Source organism: Ursus americanus, chromosome 19 (assembly GCF_024610735.1).
Source record: "Ursus americanus isolate L20-20 chromosome 19, mUrsAme1.1.p, whole genome shotgun sequence".
NCBI lineage: Eukaryota > Metazoa > Chordata > Mammalia > Carnivora > Ursidae > Ursus > Ursus americanus.
In genome coordinates, this window is record NC_142145.1 from 35,339,131 (window position 1) to 35,365,988 (window position 26,858).

Sequence of the window (26,858 nt, forward strand, 5' to 3'; positions counted from 1 at the left end):
ATAGAATTGTTAAAAATGTTAGTTTCGGGAACCTGGATGGTGCAATTGGTTAAGCGTCTGCCTTCAGCTCAGCTCACGATCCTGGGGCCCTGGGATCGAGCCCCACATCGGGCTCCCTGCTAGGCGAAGAGCCTGCTTCTCTCTCTCCCTCTGCCACTCCCCTTGCTTGTGCTCTCTCTCTTTCTTGCAAATAAATAAATAAAATCTTTTTAAAAATGTTAGTTTCAAAGGAAGATACATCCAATCATTTGCTTTACCAATCAAAACCAAATGTGTGGCTGGCATCCCCCATTCAAGAAACCCAGCTAGCTTCAGGTAAACCTTCAGATTTAAACTTTCCAAGCCACACCTCTTTTCTACTGTTTATTAAAATATAAAATACACAGAAAAAGTATACAAATAACAATAAGAAAGTTGCATACATTTGCTATGAGCAAGCCCACGTGAAAAGGAAAAATAACCAATTATATGACTGCCCAAAGCTAAAAACAAAATAGCTGCCCAGTAGAAGCATGGCTATTCCTGCTACTATGCTGCATTCTTTACACAAGCCCCTATAACAAAAGGAAGTAGTCTCAGTACCAACCTCAAAGAGGGGACAACAAGCAAAGGAGGTGAGACAGGAGGGGCACAGCAATATTTCTTATGACGCCTCTCAATGCAGGCAGTGGCAAGAAGCCACAAGAAAAGCAGGGACAGAGGGGCCCAACCATATAGGTAGCTCGCATCATCAGCTTAAAACGAATAAATAAATTCTAGAACATGTAGAGAAATATATGGGTCTCAGGCCTTTCAGTCAATCCTCCATACATATTCACTCCACAGAATATGGATAAATACGGAATTGTGAGTTGGAGATCATTCTCCCAGGCAAAAGCTTGAAGAGCACTATTCCGCAATGCCACGTGCTAGTAAGCCAGCCACCACCGCGCCTCACCGCAGCACGGTCTGAGGGACTCCATTCACTCCAGTCAGTACCAGTCTGTTCCTGGACAAACTGTCAGATGGAGGGGAGCGCGCTCTGGGTCTCACCCTTTCACTCCCTGTGTCTTCAGAACTCCCAATTATTTCAATTTATTTATCGCATTTTTAGGTCACTGAAAAATACCTGATTAAATAAATCAGGCATAAATCAACTCAAACCAAGTTTAGGAACAAAAGTGTGTGCTGAAACAGATTTAAAATCCAACTGCAGGCTTTTTACTTTTTATTTGTTTTTATTTTTAAGTAAGCTCTACACCCAAAGTGGGGCTTGAACTCACAATCCTGAGATCAAGAGCCACAGGTTCTACTAACTGAGCCAGCCAGGCACCCCTCAACTGCAAGCTTTTAAGGGATAGAAGGGAAATGAAACTGAGAAAGCAAGATTCAGAAAAAACCAGGCCCAGTGGCCTTTCACAGAGCGTTCTGCCTCCATCACCACAACTTGCAAGAGCCTGAGGATTCAAATAACATGTGAACAAATAGAATGAAAAAGTAAAATTCCCTACCTTACATGCTGAGGCAAGCAGAGCCTTTGAATTGCTACAAGCAACACAAAATATTTCATAACCATGTCCATATCTAAAATTTAAAAAGAAAAAAAAATGCATGACCCCTACATTAGTATATGTACCTATTCTCATGCTGCAAAGTTTTCAAAATGTGAAAAGAACATCAGTTTCTCTAATATACAATTCTTTTAGGGATGTTACATTTTTGTCTAGACAAACATTTAGGGCAAAAACAGAGACTGGGGAAAATGCCAGCTTCCTAAAGGTGATATAACTTATTCAAACAATTAGATAAAAATACAAATTTTCACCCCCAGCCAGCCAATACAACAAACAAATCCAGGAAAGGTTTTGATAGAGAACCACAAAAGGGAAAAAATAAAAACAAACAACAGAATAATAAATATTAGAAGTCCTTTTAAAAAAGGCAAAGAAATATAATGTTATATCTCCCTACTTCAAAAATGAAGACCAGTAAATAAATCCAGTAAATAGAATACATAGTAATATAAAAATCTATGTGAAGTTTAATTCTTTCCCCTTAGGAAGGCCACTGAAGATTTTTAGATGAGGGGGGGACAGTATAGGTGAAAGGAAAGCAAAGGAGAAAATCAAATTGTGGGGAGAAAAAAAATCACAAGTTATGAAAGAATCATCAAAGAGCTTAGCACAGTTTAACTTACAGTTTTTGAACTTCAGGCCACAAAGTATTCTGCAGAAGATGGTCCTCAGTGGGAGGTTCTACAATACATGTATAGCATTGCAGTTCGTTTTTCTATTTTCATGCAAGTAAGTGAATTCTATAGCACTTACGTAGGTCAACGTAACAGGTACCATACCATGTGTACTAACGACTCTATTGAACCCCCTTTTTACCATTTCTTACCAGTAAGTATGGAGGGGTGAAAGGCCACTGGCTGATAATCGAAACTAGTACCAGTTAATAGTTCTTCTTCATCAGAAGGCTGAGAAGCTATATCTCCTAGTTTAAAAGAAACACACCAACATCATGAATTAGTCCCCATATTTATAGGTCCTATACACGTCCCAATATTAAGACCTTCAGAAAGCAATGGCACCTCAAAGTACTTCAAAGATGCATCAGTGTGATTCCAAAGCCATGGGTATATCCACTACTCCACTATTTTGCAATTGTGCTCCTTGAAGCACCAGTCAATTCCAGAAAGATTCCTTTCTTTTTCTTTGACCTAACAGTTCCCAAACTTAAAACAATCAGACAAGTTCTTCAGCTAGCCATATTAGCACGTGTGGTGGCAGTGCTCCATGAAACACACTTTGTGAAAGCTGCACCTATTTCAGGGTCTGCATATGGACAGAGCACTTAGCATGAAATGTCTGAGGCAGAAAGCAGATGCATGTATCGTGATTTAAAAAAAAATCAGGGGCTTTTAGGTGGCAGAGTCCATTAAGTGGCCAACTCTTGGTATTGGCTCTGGTTGTAGGGAATCGAGCTGCGCTTCGGGCTCTGCACGCAGCAAGGAGTCCGCTTGAGATTCTCTCTCCCTCTGTCTCTGCTCCTCCCCCCTTCTCTAAATACATAAATCTTAAAAAAAATTATTTAAAAACTCAGTAATGAACATGAGGTACATGTTACCCAAGTGTGTAACTAGGTTTTAAACACCACTATGGGTTCAAAACTTTTGGACACAAAGCCTTACCCTGAAAGACAGCTTTATTTGATAACCCCAAAGCAGGGACAGTAGCTCCTTCTGGAAGATCACCGTCTTGCTGGAATAAAAAGTATGATACATGTTTTAAACACTAAAAGTTACTATTACCTCAGGCACACAAAATGTCATCCTCATAAATGCAGAGGAACAATTTAAAGACCACATTGTGTGGGTATCTGCCCACACTTCCATTTTCTTCTAAACCAACAGATGGAATGCTCTCCAAAGACAGGCTGCAGTTAGCCCCCAACCCTCTACACCCAACCCATAAAATGGAGTATTTTCTCATCCATGAGCTCGTCAAACCCTAACAGCTCAGTGAGTTTCAGAGTCTGACAAAAGTGTACTTGTCTGGTTTCTAGCAAAAAGTGGGCTGAAAATGGCATGCCCGGGGCTCTACTTCCAAGAGTCTCCCAAGCACACCCCTAATGATGCTCGTGTAAACATCACTGTTTTCCTAAAAAGGCACACAGTATTTTCATTACACATATTTAAACAACTCAGTATTTTAAAAAAATTTTACAGAGTCCCATTTGAAGTGCCAATAATCTTATACCCTGCAATTTATACCAATCAAATTATCTCATAAAAAACTATATGCTAACCATCAAAACTGGCACGTGTCCATACGCTAAGAGCATTTCTCACAATTTAGACTTTAATACAGGGGCTGGAACTCAACACAAACATGAGCAATGGGAATTTAAGCCATCATCAAGAATAGCTACCCAGGACATAAGAGACTGCATGTTTTATCTCAGAAACCAAGAAAAACAAACCAGCATGGAAAAGAGCAGCAAGAAGCATTCCTACAAACCTATCCACACATTCAGAATGGGAACAAAACCCAAAACACGGCAAGAGGCTTTCTAGTCTAGGCAATTTCTGTATCTTGGGACACAGAGTTGAGTGTATACCTGGACTAAGGCTCTCATGGAATCCTAAAACCACATTTCAATCCCTAGAACTGAGAGATCCTGAAACCAACGGCCTTTCCACCCCCATAGCTCTATATAATAATCCCAATCAAGACTTCCCTTTTGATCTCAGTCCCACTATTATGATTAGAAACAAGCAGAACAGAATCTTAGATATTCTTCACATAATCAAGAAAGCCTGTGTCATGAGGTGCTCAGTATATGCTCAAGGAAATTTAGCTGGGACTTTTATTTCAGATGACTCACTTTCTTCACCAGTCTTAACCCAGCCCTGCCTTCAGGGTCTCCAGGCTCAAAGGCATCCTGTTCTCACATAATATTCTCCACCCAAAATACCTTTCAGGACTTTGTTTAGGAACCCTCCAACAGGGCCCCCTAGTCAAAATGATGCCTGCCTCCCAAGGTCCTCCAGCACTTGACTTTCTCCATTCTCTCCATTTCCATGGATATACTACTCTTCTACCCTGCTGCTCGCTCCCTCTCTCCTTCCTTCTGCCTATCAAGTGTACTTATCCTTTTCAACCTCAGAACCAAATCTGTGATCCATCTCTAAGTACAGCAAAGAACCATATGATACTCACACTTCTGTATAACACAACTATCTTCCTAATTTCCCTTCCTTCAAAACTACTTTACAATTTTCATAACTTACATATTTTTATAAGCAGCTCAAATCTTCTGTAAAAAGAGAATATAAACACTAAAAACAACTTACCTTTCAAAACCCAAATTAAGTCCCATTAAACATTTTCTCTTTACCCTAGTACAGTGTACTTCTTCCTTCTATGAATAATTTACTTAAGCCACAAAAAAAAAAAAAAAAAAAAAAAAAATTCACTGGTCTCATCTAGTAATTCCAGGTACTTCTGTTCCACTGCTCCCTACCCCTAACCTACAGCTACATGGACATCTCCTTGAAAATATGACCTATCTAGGGGCACCTGGGTGGTTCAGTAGGTTAAGCGTCTGCCTTCGGCTCAAGTCATGATCCCAGGGTCCTGGAATTGAGCCCCGTGTCTGCCTTCCTGCTCAGCGAGGAGCCTGCCTGTCCCTCTGACTGCCACTTGCCCTGTTTGTGCTCACTCTCTCTCTCTCTCAAATAAATAAATCTTTAAAAGAATTTTTTTTAAAAAGGAAATACGACTTATCTATTATATTAGTTAGTACCTATCAATGTGATGATATGTGGTATTCCTGCCTTGATTTAACACTGTAATTCTTTACAGTGTCTTAGGCTACTTTTTAAAGAAATTTCTGGTTTTAACGCCTAAATTATTACATGCCACAATGTGCACTGAAGTTTGTCAAGCCAATAATAACATAATTTGACTTCCTTTCTACCCATGAGCTCCATTTAAGCAAGATTTTGCTTAAAGCAAAAAGTTTTTTACATGAAGTACATGACTTTTTTAAATGACGTACATGAATTTAGTTGAAACATTTAAAGGAATACTCACAGTACAAAGCACAAGATTCAGTGACTGGCCCGTAATGGCACAAAAATTTTCCACAAAATTTCGAGGTGCAGAAAATACTCGAAGAACTTTTTCATCTGCTCCAGATACAAACTGAAACCGACTAATCATTGCCAAACATTTCAGGTCATATCCATGTATCTGAGGCCTGGCAATTTCATGCCAAGTCACCTGGTATTAAAATAGGATAAACAAAAATGATGTTTCAAAAACCAAATTCTTCTCAACAAGAAAATACCAGATGCAAAATCATTTAGTATGCAACAGAAATATAGCCACAGAGCAGATTCATTCATGTCGTGCTTACTGATAATTCAACCCTTTTTGTTACTAAGTAGTATTCCCTTGTACAGCTATGTGTGTGTATATAAATATGTGTGTGTGTGTATGTATATACATACACATATGGAAGCTTGTTGATCCATTCACATACTGACAGACATTTAGGTTGTTTCTAGTTTTTGTCTTTTACTGAAAAAGCAGTTGTGAACATTTCTGTACAAGTCGTTGCATGGACATGGGCTTCTATTTTTCTTGAGTAAATACTACCTATAAGTAAAATGGCTGGATATCATAGATGCATATTTAAATTTTTAATAAACTGCCAAACCATTTCCCAAAGAGGTTATACATTTCACAATCCCACCAGCAGCGTACAAGAGTGCCAGCTGCCTGCTCCCTCACCAACACTTGGTACAGTCTTTTACTTTAATCATTCTGATAGGTGTATAATGGTATCTCATGTGGCTTTATTTTGCATTTCCCTGATGACTAATGGGGTTGAGAATCTTTTCCTGACCTTATTTCCTTGTATCTTCTTTGGAGAAGTATCTCTTCAAATTTTCTACCCATTTTTTACAGGATTGTTTGTTTTCCTATTACTGAGTTCTGAGACGCTCTTTATAAACCCTGGATATCAATCCCTTACCAGAGATGTGCTTGGTAAATACTTTCTCCCAGTTTGTGACTTGTCTTATTTTCCTGACAGTGTCTTTCAAGGAGCAGAAATTTTACTTTTTGGTGAAGTCTAACTTATCCATTTTTTAATGGATGATTAATAAACAACAGCTGAGCCGTACCATTAACAAATCATAAAGAGTCACAGAAAAGCACTACAAATCACTTGCTTTATTTTTTTAATGGACGCTAGTGTTGCTCCCAATGTCCTCTCCTTTATCATTTGAATCTACCACTGTACTGAAGTATGGCAGGTTTCACTCATTTTCAAGGACTGACCCACAGTCAGTTTCAAGTTCTTTTGTCAGAAATTGAAGCTGAGTACACAGGCTTTCTCTACCACATAGCACAGTTCAATGGCTTGCCAGTGGTAAAGTTCGGTTGCAATTTTTTGAGCTCAGGGCCAAGACTGAAAAGTTTACTGAACAAAAACTGTCCTTAATCACTACTACCTAATACTGTATGACTTTAGAAATTAGATTTTACTGCAGACTTGACAGTGTTTCTTAATGAATTAAACCTAAAATTACAAGGGATAAGTGAACTTTTATATAGAATGGAAGTAAATTCATTTTGAAAACTAATAATTAAACTGAATTGTAAAGAGCATATGTATGTTTTGTTTAAGTTTTTAAGAAAATACCGAACCGTTTTCCTGACTGCTGTGTCACTTTGCACTCCTACCAGCAACATATGAAGGCTCCGGCCGCTCGGCATCCTTACTGCCGCTCCCTGCTGTCAGTACGTCTCACCTCAGCCCCTCTACAGCGTGCAGAGGCACCGCGACACTTTTCACTCGTGTTTCCGTAGCGGCTAACAATGTTGCCCCACTTTTCACGTGCTCAAGGATGTTTTTTAAAGTGCATCAGTCAAGTAGGAAGACATTTTACCTGGGATTGGTCTTTTCTCTTCCACGGAGCAAACAGTCGAGTTGTCTGGTCAGTACCAACAGTGATGATAAACTCTCCTTCTGGATCCCACATTAGGTCTTGGACACCGTCAAAGTGTCCTGAAATAACAATCTCTGGAGTCCACTCTCTCTGCAATGAAAGTACTCATGACACATCAAAATAATCAGAGATCACTACTACCCAGAATCAAGTCTGATTATGATAATGCCTTCCGCCCTCAGGGCTAATGATGGAAAAGACTGATGCCCCCGAGCAAGGCAAAAAGCTAAAAAAAACAAGACAGGACCTTAAAATAATAAGATCCTAAAATAAAAGGATGGGTTTTCTAATCAAGCATGTTTGAACTTAAACATTCAAATATGTGTTGCGTCCTTTGAAGCAGTAACCCTGGGAAATTCCCCTCTGTTCAGCATTTACTGAATGCCTCCTAGAAGCCAAACACTATTTAACTTTTCTCTGCCTCAGAGAACTCTTCTGTAAAAGAGTTACCAAGCTTGTACGGTTGTTATGAGAATTAAATTAATTTATATTTGTAAAGCGCCCAGAACAATGCCAGCACATACCAGGTATTATGTATTTTTCTGTTAAACTACATAACAGAGTATTATGCAAAATGAGTCAGTAGATTCTGAGTATGTGCCTGATTGGCTTTTTTTAAAAGATTTATTTAGAGAGAGGGAGAATATGAGGGAGAGAGACAGCGGGAGGGGGAAAGGAAGAGGGAGAAAGAATCTCAAGCAGACTCCACTCTAAGCACAGAGCATCAGGACCTGAGCCGAAACCAAGAGTCAGATGCTTAACCAGCTGTGCCACAATGGCTTCCTTTATCAAGTACAATGAGCTGCAGGTGTAGAGAACAGAGGCTGAATCAAACCCAGCTGGCTCACCTGAGGGAGCCTGTACCAGCAACCATGTGAACAAATAAAGACAATAAAATACAGAAAATGCCGTATGTCTCATCCACACAGCACAGGTGATGGTTTTGAACAACCTCAAGTAGTGGTAAAATGATCTTTTTTTTTTTTTTAAGATTTTATTTATTTGTTAAAGAGAGAGCGAGCGAGATAGAGAGTACAAGCAGGGGGAGCAGGAGAGGGAGAAGCAGGCTCCCCACCGAGCAAGGAGCCCAATGTGGAACTTGATCCCAGTCCTGGGATCATGACCTGAGCCAAAGGCAGACACTTAACCGACTGAGACACCCAGGCGCCCTAAAACAATCTTTAGAGTAAAATTAAACTTGTATAAATAGCTAAAAGCTCACTCAAAGCCAAGTATGATGAATACAATCAGTGATTAAGCTAAGCTATATTATTTTCTAGTCAAAAAAATTAAAAGGTTGTGACTAATAAGTGACATAATTTCTTCTGTGACATAAAAATTGATTCTGAAGTTAGCACTAATAGGAGTTTCCAAAAAGTCCTGAACAAAGGGCAGCACTTTTGTACTATCAGTACAGTTTTCCACTGTAACAGTCCTAAAGTACAGTGTTTGTTTATGAAATCAGCCTCAATTATAACAAATGTGCCACTCTGGTGTGGGAGGCTATGCATGTGCGGGGACAGAGGGTATATGGGAACTCTCTGTACCTTCTGCTCAATTTTTTTGTGAACCTAAAACTTCTTTAAAAAATAAAGTCTATTTTTTTAAAATGTCACCTTAAATACTTGGTAAGCAGCTATTACAAATCTGAAGTCAAATTATAAGTACAAGTCCTTGAATTCTGTCTTCCGGTTTGAGTTTCTTTTTACTTATCTGATGCTTTTTTCTATGAAGGCCCTCAAAAACTAAAGCTGAAATATGGCTCAAAGGAGCTCTGAGTTAAAAACAAAATTTATCCTAAAAAATATGTTATTTCAAAGTGTCTTAGGGGCACCTGGGTGGCTCAGTCGGTTAAGCATCCTCCAACTCTTGATTTCGGCTCAGGTCATAATCTCTGGGTGTTGGATTGAGCCCCACATCAGGCTTCACGCTCAGCGAGGAGTGTGCCTGGGATTTTCTCCCTCTCCCTCTGTCCCTCATCCACCTATGCACACCTGCACACTCTCTCTCAAATAAATTTAAAAACCTTAAAAAAAAAAGTGCCTTAGCTGATGATTCCCTGGCTCATTTCATAGTAGAAACAATTCTTCTGTTTTTTGGTGTGTGTATACAGTTGACACACAATGTTACATTAGTTTCAGGGGTACAACATGGTGATTCAACATATCTATACATTATGCTATGCTCCCACCAGTGTAGCTACCACCTGTCACCATAAACACTATTACAATACCATTGACTATATTCCCTCTGCTGTACCTTTTACTCCCATGACTTACTCATTCCCTAACTGGAAGCCTGTACCACCCACCCTCTTCACCTACTTGGCCCAACCCCCACCCCCCTTTCCCCTCTGGCAACCATCAGTTTGTTCTCTGTATACACAGGTCTGATTCCATACTAGTAGAAATAATCTTGAAGGTCAACTCCAAATGGAAAATATAAGAGAAAGAGTAAATCATTCCATGCATCGAGAAGTCAAATCCTCATATATGATACAACTATTACAAAGCCCACCAACTAAAGGTTATGCAAATCCGTGAATACTTACTTTACTTAGAATCTACTGACTCACATTTCACTCAATGCTATTACTTCTTTCATTTATTATTACCTGATTTAAAATATATTAATATACTATCCCTCCCGTAAGTGCCATGCCTAGGTTTTCATACTGTACAAATACAAACTCATTGAAGCATCACAGAAACCCTATGAGTAGGTGCTATTTCTAGCCACATTTCACAGAGGAGGAACCTGAGACAGGTTAGGCAATGTCCTCGAGGACACAGAGCTAGTAAATGCTGGTGCCGGGGTCTGAACCCAGGTTGCCTCCCTCCAAGGCCTATGCTCTTAGCTGCTGTTCCTGCAATGTTGTATCCTCACGTCCAAAGAAGCAGATCAAAAGCAAATTAGAAAGTAAGAGATGGAATAATGTGGAGGCAGCTACATGACTAGAGAAAGATTACCTCTTTGATAACAGACTAACAACTATAAAAAAAGATGTAAAAGAACCCAGTATCTAGAGGACCATTTAAAATTACACTTATCAACACCCCTGAGAACATTAATATATTCCTTCACAAAATAACAGGTGGTCCTATTGCCCTTTTGTCAGTTGGACCCAACTGTCCAAGGAAAGACCAAAGCATGCTATCTTCTTTAAGAAGACAGGGAAGTTAAACATTTTAGGAAATACTCCCATCAAAAAATTTACAGAACTTAAAGGCAGAGCTTAAAACGTATATAGCTTAAAGTTCACTTTTGTAGAAAGTTTACTTATGTGCAAATTTCAAACCCTCAACAATGCTGGACAAATGAATACTTTTAGTCTTAGAAAAGCATAAGTTTCTTACTTAGCATAACTACAGTGTAATGTCTATAGTAAGAAGTGATGTCATTTGAACTTAAACACCTCTACTATGTTTCTGGAGAGTATTGTAAGTATGTAACATAGTTTACCTAGGTTTCATTTCACTCTATTTAATTACAAATGCTTTACTTAAAAACACTTTTCTTACTGGGTTCGCTGCATTCTGTTTCCAAAGGTGCAATGCTCCATGGAAAGCATGAGCGATGATCATGGAGCCATCTTCATTGAACTGGCAATCATAAAATCCCAGAGTATTTCCACCTACTTCACCTACTCGAACCTTTGCAATAACAGAAAATAATTCACAATCAGTATTCCACACTTGTCACAGCAGAAATCGGAGAGTCCAGAGATTATGATGTTCCCTCTTACTTAGGGAACATAAAGAGTAAACATCTGCAGCTCCAGGAATATAGACTTGGAGGTTAAATATTGTTTATTAAACCCAATTTTCTGTTCCTTCAATATTCACATTTTTACCTGTTCTAGCCAAACTCCTGACTCTTCATCTGGAGCCCAGAGAATCATGGTTTTATCCATGGAGGCGGACAATAATCTCATTGGCTGCTGAAGAACACCATCTGAAGAATAAAAGCTAATGTCTTAAAGTGACCAACGAGCATGACGTTGGTAGATCAGCAGGAAAACACGACATGGGTACTGCAAGAACACTCACTTGCAGCATTACAATAGCAAAACTTCTGGAAACACACGGAAGTCTACCATTAGAAGAACAGATGAACAAGTTGTGGTATATTTAGACAATGGAATATTATACTTCAATAAAAATAAATTAGAGCTACATGAATCAACATGGATACATCTTCAAAACATGTTAAGCTGAAAAGACAAGTTATAAGATGAGAATACATATTGATATCAAGTTTTAACAACTGTAAAGCAATACTGTTTGTGGCTACATAAATGTGTAGCAGAAGTATAAAATCACTCATGGGAATGACACGCAGTGAATTCAGTCCCGTAGTTGCCCTAGGAAGAATGGAGGGGAAAGGGTTCAGGAAAGAATATACACAGGGGTCCCTCAATACCAATAATATCTTTTTTTTCAAACTGCAATAAATATGGCATAATATCAACAACAGCTGAATGGTAACTACCTGTGTATTCATTATTGGTATTTTCTACTCTTGCCCAGGGGAAGGGGCTAGGGGAAGAATGTGAGGCTTGTGCCTTGTTCAGCTCTACACCACAGCACCAGCTTCAGCAGGCAACCATCACACCATAAATGGAGATTGAGGGCAAAAGAAAGAGGGAGAAAGTCTTTTTTTTTCATAAATGTTGTGTCTCAGTATTACACCAACTTTCTATTTCCAGGGGCAAAAGTTCCAGTGAAGTTGAAGTTGGCTTACAAGTCAGTTTCTCTTAAATCCCATAATGACTAGATGAAAACTTTAAAAGGGAGTTAAAAGGGGTGTGGTGGTTTCAGCATCACAGCAGTGATCACACTTTTCCTACTCAGGATTGTAAGTTTCAGTGGAACTGGGTGTCCAGAAGAACATGTCAGCAGCTGCAGTATTGAACTTTGCCAACTTAATGTCTTGTAGTTGAGATTTTTCTTTATTTTTTAACCGGTTTTTTTTTTTAAGATTTTATCTTAAGTAATCCCTACACTCAACATGGGGCCCAAATTTACAACTCCGAGATCAAGCACTGCATGCTCTACTGACTGAGCCAGCCAGGCACCCCTATTTGAGATTTTTAATCAAACTAAAAAAGAAACCCTCCACTTCATTTGGTCAGCTTAAAATTCTAAACATGAGATTTAAATGAAATGAGGGATATGTGTGTATTCTTTTTCCTACCTTCGTAGAACGAAGGCTGCCAGTGAACTGCATTTACCCAGTTCTCATGACCAGCCAGCACAGTCTCCAGAGTAACTGCACACACTACCTTAGTACCTGTAACAGAAACAATGACATTTTCTTTTCTCAAAGCTCTTCTAGAAAGAATTTTCATAACCCAAGTTGTACAATTACATACGCCCCTTCAAAAATTAGAACATGATTTAGATTCAACAAAAAACTAAATTTCACTAATTTAATCCATTCAAAATCACGGAGAAAAAAGTTCTAAAGATATGTAAGTTTTTCTCTCAATTTTTCTCTATTTAGTCGTAAATACATGTTAAGGAATATATTCAATTTTTAAAGTTTTCTGGAACAGCTACTGTTATATTCCAATTAAAAAGCAAAACCAGACATGTCAGCCTCCTGGCTATCCACACTCATCATCAACATGCAATAGCCTAAATACCATTTTTTTAAAAACTTAAGATAAATGCAGAAAGAGAGGAGGTCAAATCAGTATTGTAACCTTTCAAATAAAATAATAAAAATGTCACAAAAATTTCATATTTGGGAATAGCTAGCTACTCGTAACATGCTGGTTAAGGATTTCTTGGTTCTCCCCATAAAACTACGTTACCAAAATCTCAACTCTAATGGGCTTTAAAACCAATTACAGTAATAATAAGAAAGAAGAGTATTCCTAGGTGAACAATGCTCACTGAGGGCTAACTTTATAATTTAGTTGAACACTCAAAAAATATTTCCTTCAAATACAACATTCTAGCAGGATCTATCACGCAACGGTACTGTTCTGATTCCAGACAGTAAGAAAATCAGATTTACATATACCACTCAAGTGTAGCGCTTTGGCTTGTCTCTTATTCAGTAAAGGTATGGATAATTCTCTTTATTCCTTTAGATCTTCCTATGCTAAAACTGCAAATTTGGCATCATTTTATAAATTACTGAGAATGTTTTACTGAGAAAACATTTAACATTTTCAGCAATTTTTAAAAATCTTACTAATATGGTTAGAAAAAAATAAGTTTCATATATGAAAAATAACTTATCCTCAAATAAAACCTTTTTTTTTTTTAAAAGTGCATAGTATCAGTTTCAGGTAGGGATTGGATACTTCTGAAAAACTAACCTTCACATAGGTGTGTAGTGAAACAGATAAATGAATGAGCTAGGAAGCTGTTACATCAAATATTTTCATTATTACTCACTTTCATTTTCTATTGTAAAAGTATTTTCCTTCAGTTTTATATTATCATCATCCTGAGTTTCTGAAGATGTTGATTTTATATACAGCTTCCATATTCGTATCAGGCAATCTTGTGAACAGCTTGCTAGGAAAAGATCTCTACCTAATAAAACAACAAATGTTACTATTTTTTAAACATTATATTCTTAAATTTAGGTATAAGACTTTCTCTCTACAATATGCTGATCTCTAGATTTCCTGAAAAAATGAGACCCTGCTTCCCTACCCTTTATTCATTTGACCTGTATTTTCTTAGTAACACTGGCAAATATACATACAACACTAATAAATGGTTACAATGTGCAGCATTGTTATACAGTCCACAAAATTCTACAAAGAACTCAAGAATGTTTGCATATGTAATAGTCAGCTAGTGAGCTCCTTAAAACATCAACTAGTTTCATCCTCTACCACCCAAATTAATAGTTAACAAAGGGGTAAGTATCCTCTTTTCTAATAGGGACAAAGAAAAATGTTACATACAAAGGAAACATTAAATGAACATATAAGAGGCTGCTTTCCTGGAAGTTCCACACACTTGCCCCATCATATGTACTTCAGCAAGATTTCATACTGACCAAAGGTTGCCCATTCCACGCCTCTTATCCAATCCTCATGTCCACAGAGAAAAAGCACTTTCTGAAACTAGTAAGATAACAAAAATCATCGGGCTTGATGTAAGAATTTAATACTTTATGTATATCAGTGATTTCATTTGGGGTCACAGCCAGTCCCAATGCACAGTTTTTGCTTGTTTGTTTGTTTTTAAATTGGGAACATTCTGATCAAGATAAAAAGATAGAGCTCTCATTTGGGAATAAAAATTTCATTATCATCTAACTCATCTGAGTAAGTAATATAGTATCCATAGACCTTAAATAAATACTGTAAATGTTTACAGGATAAAATGACATGTGCTGTCCTATAGAAAAAAGTTGGGTGGTTGGACATTCACAACCATTGTAAACTTTCTTATAGGATGCAAAGAAACAAGTATCTCCATGATTAAATAAATAAGCCTAAAGTTAAACTACCTCTTTTCTGGAACTTCCCTTCTGTAATTTAACCACTCAACATGTAGGTAAAGCTCAGAATGACAAATAAACACTATCAGGGGAATTTCACCATAGATATATGAAAATTTACAAAAACAACAAAAAAATCCACTACCACAACATCTTCCTCCTGTCCTTTCCCCATCCAACAATCTGTTTCCCACCTAACAACACTGGACCAGGTGGCCAAGGTAGCGCTTACTTGGTGTTCAAACAAAGTGGAAAACTGTCTAAGAGAAGACTGTCAAAAAAGATTCTCCTACTGGATTATTATGGTTTAAATTAGAATATCCCTAAAATTCTACAATCTGGAAATAATCTGTATTAAGATATGTAATTAAGCAGAACATAATTCTAGTATCTTAATGAAATCATTAATTACCTGGTCATCTCGCTGAACGAATAAATGAATTTTGCAGTCATCATCGCCACATGCTAATATTGGTACTGAAAGGATAAAAGAGGCTTTACTGTAAATATTCCATCACATGTTATGATTATCACCAATGCTGGATTCTAAGCACTAGGTAGTTAATCCAGGCTTCTATTTTCCGCACCCTGAACAAACATTGAAAGTGCTCAATAAATGTCTATAGGAATAAAATGAACACTCTAAAACGTGCTATTAAATGGTTGCTTAGAGAAGAATGACTGAGAGTCCTTTCCTCCATCCTGTGTCACTTGTGATAGAAGTAGTGGTGAAAAGAGAAACACAAACAACATTTCACCCAAGTCAACCAGAAGATTAATCCAAGAAGTTGTTAACCCAACTGAGTAAAAAAATGTAAGAGCTATGAGGCCAGCACCACGACTACTGCACAAAGATTTAAGGGTATGCTTGTCACTTCAAGTATCTTACATTTTGTTTGAGAATTCAAAAATAAAACCAAATTCATGAAGCAAGTGGAAAACAAAGTAAAAGGCTGTGTAATTATTGCACAATTTTAAGTTGCTAAGAGAGTAGATCTTAAAAGTTCTCATCACAAGGAAAAAAAAATTCTGCAACTATGCATGGTCGGGGACATTAGCCAGACTGACTGTGGTGATCATTTCTCAATATATACAAATATCAGATCATGATGTTGTACACTTAAAACTATTATGTCACTTATACCTCAATTTGTGGGAAAAAAAAAAAAAAAGCAGGTAAATACGTAATTAAAACACTATCAGGGTCTCCTGGGTGGCGCAGTCGTTAAGCATCTGCCTTCGGCTCAGGGTGTGATCCCGGCATGATGGGATCGAGCCCCACATCAGGCTCCTCCGCTATGAGCCTGCTTCTTCCTCTCCCACTCCCCCTGCTTATGTTCCCTCTCTCGCTGGCTGTCTCTATCTCTGTCGAATAAATAAATAATATCTTTAAAAAAAAAAACTATCAAAGATGAGGTATAAAAACTCCTATCACCAAAGGACTGCAAATAAATAAGGACTCTTTTTCTAAGTAAATGGAAAAATAAGTGTGTTTTTCAAGGATTTTCTCACTTTAAATCAAGTAAAAAATAAAACTCCAGTTACTGGCCTCAGTGTGGATGAGAAGAAACGAAATTCTCCGTTATAAAGCCAGAATGCGTGAGTTCCTCCTACCGGGATCCCTCACACAGAGCAAAGTGGGAGCATCACATGAAACGGGGGAGCTACAGTTCCTGCTGCAGAGCGCGCTGGAGGCTGGCGGCTTCCAGGCCTGCCTCTCTCCGCCAGTTACGTCCTCCAGGAACCTAAGGTGGCAGAGATGGACCGACTCGCACTGGCCATCAACTCTGGGGAGGATCATCAAAGGCATAGACAGACAGGTTTCATAGCAAAAGGGAGAATTTTGTGCTGGGAAATTTTAAGTGGTCTTGGGCAAATGGTCATTCTGTAGGATGTGAAGAGGCGCTCATCTTCACAGAAATGTTCACAGGGTCCATCTTCGGTATTTTTTCAACTTATTCTAGACCTTCACCTTCAAAGGGTTAATTTTCCCAAATCAGGTCTACAGATGTTGATAATATATCTGATAAATCGCAGTATCAATCCCAAGTACATGTTAAGTCACTTAAATTTTCAAGGGTTATCAAAATTCTTAACAGCTTCCCTTAATTTTATGTTCTATACAAAGATCATTTGAATACTGAAAACAAAAGTACACCATAATGTACAGAGTAGTAGAGTCATTATGCTGTACACCCGAAACTAATGAAACATTTTGTCAACTATACTTCCATTTTTTAAAAAAAGTATATTATCCACGTTTCAACTTGTTTCATGAAAACATTTAGATATGAAATTAAGACCTAATGTTTCTTTTAGGTTCTGGTTGTATGAAGACATAAAAATACATTACTGTTTCAGTGTATACTTAGCAGGATACTCACCATCAGTATTAGGCAAATAAGATAAGCAGAGAGCCAGAGTGAATCCATTTCCAAAGTTCAAGGTCTGAATGCACGTTACTAAGAAATAATAAAAAACACCATGAACAGCTAACTGTGAGCTCATCCGCCCTGAAAGCCCTAGGTGCAGAGGGGATCAAAGAGGTCAATCCTGACCCCCCGCCAATGACCATGTAACTTTAAATGATCAACCTTTAACAACATTACAGAGAACAAAATGACTTAAAACACTGAAAAAAATGGTATGTATGTTCTTCCATCATTCATTGGACAATTACTACTTCCTTTGGAGTATAATGTCCATAAACCTACCTTCTGCACCCTTTTTAGACCAGATTCGAACAGTAGAATCGGAAGCTGCAGAAACTATCAGTGTATGTAATCCAATATCCGATGCCCTCCTCTGGTAAAGAGCATGCACTGCGTAAACAGGTCCTTCATGGCCTTGGAGATGGACTGCTTTTAAAAGCTACCTCAGAAAGAATTGACAAAAACACGGTGATAAAAAAAGGAATTAACAGTTCCATCTTTATTTAACTAAAATCACAGAATTAAAGGTACAGTTAAAATGCCTGACCCAGAAATACATCCTTTCAAGTTGAAGAGAAGGTAAACTTCAGAGAAGCTGGTCTGAACACAATAAGAACACATGAACGTGCACAGCCTTTGACACAGCAATTTCCCATCTAAGAATCTACCCTGAGATGCTAACCACACTAGAGTAACAGATAACAAAAGATAAATGCAGAAAGACATTCATGACACACTCTTTACAATAGTGAAAAACTACAATTAATCTAAAATTGCTAATAGGGAACTGATTAAATTGTTACAGACAGACACTGTAGCCAGTAAAAAAGGTAACATGGAAAGACAACCACAACACTGACATTTTTGAAGACTACAGCCAGCTTTGTGAAATGTTCCTTCTTTTGGATTAGTGTGATATTTCCTCATGATTCGATTCCGGATATACATTTTGACATCATTACTATCCACGTACATCACATCAGGAAGCACATGATATCACTCTGTCCCTATTTTAGTGATGTTAACCTTGGTATCCTAGTAAAGGTAGCACCTGCCAGGTTTTTTCACTGTGAAGTTAAATTTTTTGGTGATACTACGTGAGATTATACTTTGGAATTGGGTAAATATTCTATTCTTCATCAAACTTTTACCAAGTACTTTTAGCATACACTCATGATACCTGCCTGAATCAAGTACAGCTAGAAAATGAAAAAAAAAATGGCAAATGGAACTAGGAAATCCCATTTGTTTATCAAGTCTACCTGCCTGCCATGCAAAATTATTTCCTATGGTATCATTTCTGCTATTTTAGGTATACTTTTTAGAGTTCGAAATGTGTGAGATTCCACCATGTCCTTTGAGAAGTGTTCTATAATTTGCTGTCTACTGAAATAGAGGGGCCCCTTAAAATGGCTGCTCAGTTGTTTTCACAATTTAAGCAAAACTCTGCCACTCAAGATGATTAATGTTATATATTAGGATCCGTACACTAGCTTCCTGTAATGATTGACCTTTGGCTTCTTTGAAAAACCATTTTAAAAAACTCAAGTACAGTATAATCTCTTTTATGTATAATTATACACACAAAATAGAGAGGTAGAACAACGTTCATTAGAACGTTAACTGTTTTGTACTTAGTTTTCCTTCTTTATACTTTTCTGTATTTAAACTTTTTTCACATGAGTCTATATTATTACTCCCTAAAAAATTAAATCTATTTAAAGTACTCACTTTACTTTTTTAAGCAGGGTTATATATCAACCATCAGAGACCTTTAAAAACTCAAACAAAAGAAACCTCTCAAGTTCACCAGCTTGTTAAAAAACAATGCTCAATCATCAGAGACTCAAACCTCTCATTATACCAGCTTAGAATTATTTCCTTTTATCGCAAGTCAAGGTGTGTTGAGCTCCTGTGTACATGGAAATGAATATGGAAAGGAACCTGTAAGCCTCTAAGGTTTTCATGTGTGAACCCATCCCCTAAATCCTCTTATTCCCTTCATCCCCCTTTTATACCTTTTACCTTCCTGCTGTCCTCCTCCTCGTTTGGCCTCACATTCTCTTCTGGCCTCTAAGTTTGCTGTCTGCCATCAGATACTCGCTCAGCCTACAGTCCTCTCTATTGACAGAAGCATGAGGCAACGCTGAGGAAACTTTTCCAAGGATTACCTCAAAATCTCAAAAATGAGTGCTCAAATCATTCTCTGGATTCCTCTGCCAAGATATGTCCAAGTAGGAGTTAAGTTTGCTACACCCCTCTTTGCTCTCATTCAAGTCTAGGTGCTTCCAAAATCCCCACCTCCACATCTGCCCTCTCTTTCTAAGGACAAGTCTGGATGTCTGGCCAGCAATTCAAGTGACATGTCTATAAGTAAATCCCACATCTTCCTTCCTACTTCCCTATTTTTCTTTGTAGAAGCACCTTTCTCCCAGAGCCTGAAAACAGAATCCCACTATTTTTAATTACTCACTCCCTTAACACCAGCTCCCACTCCTTTGATAACCAGTCAATGTCAAAATCATATTCCCTTCAAAAACACACCCCACACTGCTTTCTTCATATCTTTTCCTACTCTAATTTGGCACACTGCTGTCAGATTAATCTTCTTTTGACACTCATTTTCTTCTGCTTAGAAATCATCAATGACTTCCAAATGCCTGCTAATGAAGAACAAACTCTTAAAGCTGATATTCACATTGCCATACAATCTTCTCCTACTGTACTTTAGTACCACCGCCTACAATGAGTTACCTAGGAACATTTCCAAAACCATGTTGTTCAGAGTTATAAGGAATGCTAAGCGATTTAAAAGGAAAAAAAAAAAATCAAACTTGAAAGAAGTTTGGAAAATGCTAGTTAAACAAAAATACTCATGTTCATCCATGTCAGAACTCTGCAGGGATTGCACTATACTCAGGGTGCACTGGGACTCTCTAAAGAAGGTATAGCATATATACCTTAGGTATATATACCAAGGTTATTTCCCAACCTTGAGTGCCCATAGATTCCTTTTCTTCATGTAACTTCTTGAAAGATGAATAATTCTCTGAACAAACTTTAGAAAACCCTGTGCTAAAGACGTCTTAGGCTTTGGTTAAGACTGGATACTGATGACCAGGTGGTCTCCTTTATCACCTGAGCTTTTTTATTCATGCCATTTTTCCTACCAGGAATTCTCACTCCTTAAATTCCTCCCAAGGAAACCATCCACACTTCAAGACCCAACTCAAAGGCCACCTCTTAAAACTCTACTGAACTCACATGGTTGTGGTACAGCATGTTAAGAGTAAATATCTACGAAGCTACCCTTGTACTTTAGCTCATCAAGTACATTTTGCCATCAAAACCATGTACATGACTCATAAGCAGAATTCTGCCTCCTCTTCATCTTCTGCATGACGGATGCTCAAATGTCTAACATGCTTTTAATCTTTGCTTATAAGTAGAAACAACCCAATGCCCATCAATAGAGTTCCATTCATACTCAGCAGTGCACATTATAACATTACTTAGAATTATGTAAATCTATACCTACATGGTAAAAGCTGTCCTATGAACACAGGCAGTGTTAATTTTTGCTATCACTGAAAAGAGAACAAACGGCCCCTGTTCTAAGTGCAGTTTGAAAACTATTCCAAAGTGATGGGAAATTCACAGAAATGAATGACAGCATATGAATACTGGAGCAAATATTAGAGAAAAGGGTACAGGGCATGTGAAGTATAGAAGATACAGGATCTGGATTACTGATAAGAATGAAGCGACTTCATAAAAGAACACAGATTTTAGGAAAAGAGCTGAAAATAAAAGCAGATATAAGTTATTTAACTATAAACATGTCTACCCACCTGATCATTCTCTATTTCCCAGTGAATCACTTGATTATCAGATCCTCCAGAAACTAATTCGGTAGAAGAAGCTGAAAAAAAAATTGATTTCCATAAATATATTTATTTTTTTTTCCCAGCTGTTTTCAGAACTTTCAAAGCTATAGAAAAGATATAAGAAAACTCATATACTCCTTACCTAGACTTCCCAACTGTTAACATTTTGCCACGTTTAACATCTCACTTTCTCTATATATGTTTATGCATAGACATCTTTGTTTATGGCAAACCATTTAAAAATAAGTTGCAGACGTGAGGACCTCTGACTCTTAAACACTTTATCATGTATCTCCTAAGAATTGGAACATTCCCCTACATTGCCACAATACAATTATCATATTCAACAATTTTAATCGTTGACATAGTATTATTAACGTAACATACAGTCTATGTTAAAATTGCCCCAAATTGTCCTAGTAATATCTTTTATACCTTTTTAAAATTCTGAATCTAAGGACCACACATTGCATATTTGTCATATCTTTTTAGTGTCCTTTAACCTAGAATAGTTTCCCAGTTCCCCTTTTTTGTGACAATGAGTCCCAGCCAATTGTTTTGTGGAATGTCCCTAGTCTGGATATATCTGACTGCTTCCTCATGTAAGATTCAGACTAAACAGTTTTGGCAGGAATAACATATATGAGATACTATACTCAGCTGCTGCTACCAAGTATATGACATATTTTTGAAATAAGACAAATATTTCAAAGTTTTTTTAACCATTTATAACTTCTTAAAGATTTTATTTATTTGACAGACAGTGAGAGAGGGAACACAAGCAGAGGGAGTAGGAGAGGGAGAAGCAGGCTTCCTGCTGAGCAGGGAGCCTGATGAGGGGCTTGATCCCAGGACCCTGGGATCATGACTTGAGCAAAAGGCTGACTCTTAACGACTGAACCACCCAGGTGCCCAACCATTTACAACTTATTGTTGATAACAAATGGAGTAACAACCAAAAGGGGGGTAAATTTCATTTTGATTTGGATTTTCCACTTGTTTGTTTCTTCTGGCCTATGTGCTAGATACTTAGGGGAAGCAGCAGGGGGATTATCTAAAGGACATTAGACTTGTCAGAAGTCTCAGGTTCAGGGGCGCCTGGGTGGCTCAGTCGTTAAGCGTCTGCCTTCAGCTCAGGGCGTGATCCCGGCGTTATGGGATCGAGCCCCACATCAGGCTCCTCCGCTGGGAGCCTGCTTCTTCCTCTCCCACTCCCCCTGCTTGTGTTCCCTCTTTCTCTAGCTGTCTCTCTCATTGTCAAATAAATACATAAATAAATCTTTAAAAAAAAAAAAAAAAAAAAAAAAAGAAGTCTCAGGTTCACGTCCTAACCCTAGCACCAACCAGCTGTGATATTGGGCTTTAATTTCTTTATACATCACAGAAATTATGCCATTTAACTACATGATTTTGGAAATTACTATAAGGTACATAAAAGTAATGCGTTAAAATTCATTTTAAATATATAAAACAGTATTTTTTTTAAGTAGGTTCCACACCCAACATGGGGCTTGAACTCATGACTCCGAGATCAAGTGTCACATGCTCTACTGACTGAGCCAGCCAGGCATCCCTGAAAATATGAAATGTATTATTAAAATTTTATGTTCACTAATACTTGGGTTAGAAAAAACATCTTAATTATCTGGTGACAGAGCCCTAATCTTAGAGGAAATCAAACATAATAGTTATAGATTACAGTGAAACACAAGCAATTCATTTTATGTAACCTCACTTTTAAAGGGAAGATAAAATACACTAACCCAAATTAATATTTTATAATAAATCCCTATACAGAAATTCAAGTAGTCTTTGATGTCACTTGGTGGCAATTAATATAATTACAATTGTGCTTTAATATCTGCACCAACAGCCACTCTTTCTATTATTTAGAGGTTTTTACTGACCTAACATGACTAATCCTACATTACCAAGTGAAATCAGTAGCTTATTAAACTTTTTTTAATGTCACAGATAAAGTCATGGCAAAGTCTTACTCATTCAGGAACTTTTGCATTTGCACATGGCTCAGAATACTCTCAATAAATGTTTATGGAAAGGAAAATAAAATTAATTCAGAGTCCATAAGAATACCACAGTAGGTATCTATAAGACATTTGAGGAAATCCCATAGGATTTCAGAAGCACCATCTAAAAGCAGTATGTTAATTAAAAATTCTTGAGTCACAGAATCATAGAGATAAAAGAGACCTGGAGATAATCTAGTCCAGTAATCCTCAATTATTTTGGCACCAGGATTCTTTTACACTCTAAAAATTTTTTGAGGGGGCGCCTGGGTGGCTCCGTCGTTAAGCGTCTGCCTTCAGCTCAGGGCGTGATCCTGGAGTCCTGGGATCGAGCCCCACGTCAGGCTCCTCTGCTGGGAGCCTGCTTCTTCCTCTCCCACTCCCCCTACTTGTGTTCCCTCTCTGGTTGGCTGTCTCTCTCTCTCTGTCAAATAAATAAATAAAATCTTTAAAATAAATAAATAAATAAATAAATAAATAAATAAATAAATAAATAAATAATAAAAATTTTTTGAGAATCCCAAAAGCTTTTCTTTTTATGGCCTATATGTACCAATATCAACCACATTAGAAATTAAACCAGAAATCTGAAAAAACTTTTTTATTAGTTTATTTAAAAGTGATGATGAACCCTATCACATGTTAACATAAATAACATTTGTGAGGGTCAGGGGGAAATCTCTATATTTTCCAAAACAAAAAAAATTAATGAGAGGCACTGTTTTACATTTCTGCCAATCTCTTTAACATCTGACTTTATTAGACTACAACTGGATTTTCATACCTGCTTCTGTATTGAATCTGTTGTGGTATGCCACCATATAACTTGAGACAGAATGAGAATGAAAAGTGTAACTTTTTTTTTTTTTTTTTAAGATTTTTATTTATTTGACACAGAGAGTAAGAGAGCACAAGCAGGGGGAGCAGCAGGCAGAGGCAGAGGGATAAGCGGGCTCCCAGCTAAGCAGGGAGCAGACACTGGACTCGATCCTAGGACCCTGGGATCATGACCCAAGCCGAAGGCAGACGCTCAACCTACTGAGCCACCCAGGCGGCCCTGTGAATAACTTCTTGTATTATTCTGAAAATAATTTTGACCTCACAGGTGTTGTGAAACCCTAAGGTCACCCGATCGAGTTCAAGCGTTTACTTTCCAGGTGTTACTAAGGTGTAAAGTGGGGGTGAAGAGAGATGCAATGTCCTGCCTAAAAAAGCAACAGCTTGTCTGTGGCAGAAAGAGATCTCAAGCCAAATCCTCTGGATCCCAGCCTGCACCCCAGCACAGGCCCTGCTTACAGGCTTTCAGTCAAAAACTGTGGGCAATGGAGAGGGTCTAGCCAGAGTCAGAGGCTGTCTCTACACTCATCCTAGGCACTGCTGTGTTATCCATGGTTTAGTTCTATGAAGTACAGGTCAGATATTTCACTGGGCATACCATTTTTCTTCTGTTTTCCAACTGCATAAAATCAGATAAGCTAATGTTAAATTAAAACAAGTGATAAAAGAAAAACAACTAATTATACTTTATCAGGAAACAATTGAGATAATCTTTAACAACTAGATTAATACTTACAACCATCTTGTTTACAAATCCACTGTATGCAATTGACTCGAGCAGTGTGACCATTCAGGTTGGTAATAACAACTCTTTTCTTTACAGAAGAAAACACCAGTTAGTAAATTACAATTTATCCTACAGAGGAATTAATATATTAATAAAAGTCAGATATCAGCGGTTTTGATACTAATCAAAAGTTCAGGATTACTTCAAAACGAATCACCCCTCTTAATTCATAAACTTTAATCCATAGCTTAAACCATCCATTCTGATGTGTGCCTGCCTTTTCCACTACTCCACATTTCCTATGTCCTGTACTCTCAGCACACTGAGCTCTCTGGTTTTCATCTGCTAGCTCCTACTAATCGCCTCCATCCTTCTCTACTGGACAGCCTGTCTTGACAGCCCAGGCTAGGCAAGGTAACTCTTCCTAGTGTCCCCACAAGTCTCAGGGCCTACTTCTACCATGCTTACACCAATCTGAGGGCTTTATTGAGCAAAAAAAACCCTCAGTAAAGGAATTCATGATAACTGGATTCAAATTCGTGACTCAGCTTTGCATACCATTGCTAATCAGGTGTTGGGTCCTCCAGCCTTAATGATACAAAGTTACCAGCCACAACTACTTCCTCAGAGAGCAGATCTCTTCAGGGCCTATAGTCAAGTTCCCAGCAGCCCCTTAGACTGTGCTTTCAGCAAAATCCCTCCACACTGTTGGCTTTCTTTACTTCCCGCACCACTGACAATATTAACTCTATGCCTATACAGTGCCTTCCTCTTTAGAGCCCCTTTCTCTACTGCCAATAGCAGTAACTTCCTATTTGCTTATATGCCAACTGAAATTCTCATGACGAGAAGGTATGCAAAATAAATGTGCAAAAACTAGTATATTTCATATGTAAGTTATTTGAAGTTGTGAAACAACTTATAGTATATTTCCCTGTCTCTCTCACTAGATTAAGAACTCCTTAATGATTAAGATCTTCTGATTATCTTGGTGTCATCACTACCCAGTCCAGGGCGAGCCCACAGAGGGTCCTCAAAAATTTGCTGAACGAATATCACTCCAAAACTTTATTTTAGCATCTGACATGCTCTTATTCCTATACTAATTAAGTGCCCAAACAGTAAATATTTAACAAAACACAGTACTTTTTAGGCCCAATATACTTTTTTTGTAAGTTAAAATCCCCTAACATGACCACCAAGTTATCATTAAAAGTAAAAATGTAATGGAAGACACAGGCACAAATACATTAAATGGCTGTAGAAAGATGGGCTTCTACAGCTGACTGAGTAAAGTCTACGGTTGGTTTTCGTGCTTTCTCTTGCCAGTTAAGAATGCATGGCAGTAACCGGAAACTGCGACGGCAACCTAAAGACACGGAAAATGAGTACAACTATTTCATATATAAATTTGAAAAGGTTATGAGAATGGGATCTTTAATCAAACTAATAAAGCAGTACAAGAAATACCGACAGCTATTTCCTGCACTGCATTTTCATTTCTAGCACTTTTTTTTTTTTTAATACACTGAGGCTCTTTTTGAGAAGTAACACTAATTGTATCGTCCAAAATTAGACAATGATAATGGAGTCATAACAACTCTGGGAAGAGTGCAAAAACTAGGCACTTCAAAAGTTAGGTAGGTACCGCACCAAGAGAATAATCAACTGACTGGGTGAAGTTCAGGGAATGTAGAAGTCCTGCCTTAGTAGTAAGGTTACTGCTTACTTACTACTTAGTAAGTAGTTACTGCTTAGGATCCCTAACCCCTTCGACCTTTATCCCAACAGCGCCTTCTTTAAAATGTCTATTCCCAACGCCAAAATAAAAGTGATTTTCTTTGAAACTCAATACAAACTTATTAAATAAATCTGAAGGAAAATACAGAAATGAGCACCTGTGATACGGCTTTCATCCATACCTAAATGGCAAATCCTTTAAAACCCAAACCGGTTAACAGTATGACAGTT

At 37.8% G+C, this 26,858-nt stretch overlaps 2 protein-coding genes across 4 annotated transcripts in view; one reads left to right on the forward strand and one right to left on the reverse strand.

Annotated features, from left to right (window-relative positions):
* Positions 1 to 7,449, forward strand: part of LOC148108488 (uncharacterized) — a 34,097-nt gene extending 26,648 nt beyond the window's left edge. For all 3 annotated transcript variants that reach the window (XR_015727709.1, XR_015727708.1, XR_015727710.1), the window contains exon 3: positions 7,242 to 7,449. The gene's annotated coding sequence lies outside the window, so the exon portion shown is untranslated. The remainder of the gene's footprint in view (positions 1 to 7,241) is intronic.
* The window catches only part of ELP2 (elongator acetyltransferase complex subunit 2), a 43,155-nt gene that overhangs the window by 15,799 nt on the left and 498 nt on the right, over positions 1 to 26,858 (reverse strand). The window contains exons 2-17 of the mRNA XM_045777881.2: positions 24,897 to 24,975; positions 21,261 to 21,331; positions 17,692 to 17,848; positions 17,362 to 17,439; positions 15,390 to 15,454; positions 14,531 to 14,597; positions 13,915 to 14,055; positions 12,701 to 12,796; positions 11,358 to 11,458; positions 11,026 to 11,157; positions 7,445 to 7,594; positions 5,580 to 5,768; positions 3,173 to 3,242; positions 2,380 to 2,475; positions 2,177 to 2,234; positions 1,491 to 1,563 (exon numbers count right to left, since the gene is read on the reverse strand). Of these exons, the coding sequence (XP_045633837.1) occupies positions 1,491 to 1,563; positions 2,177 to 2,234; positions 2,380 to 2,475; positions 3,173 to 3,242; positions 5,580 to 5,768; positions 7,445 to 7,594; positions 11,026 to 11,157; positions 11,358 to 11,458; positions 12,701 to 12,796; positions 13,915 to 14,055; positions 14,531 to 14,597; positions 15,390 to 15,454; positions 17,362 to 17,439; positions 17,692 to 17,848; positions 21,261 to 21,331; positions 24,897 to 24,975 (1,623 nt within the window). The remainder of the gene's footprint in view (positions 1 to 1,490; positions 1,564 to 2,176; positions 2,235 to 2,379; positions 2,476 to 3,172; positions 3,243 to 5,579; positions 5,769 to 7,444; positions 7,595 to 11,025; positions 11,158 to 11,357; positions 11,459 to 12,700; positions 12,797 to 13,914; positions 14,056 to 14,530; positions 14,598 to 15,389; positions 15,455 to 17,361; positions 17,440 to 17,691; positions 17,849 to 21,260; positions 21,332 to 24,896; positions 24,976 to 26,858) is intronic.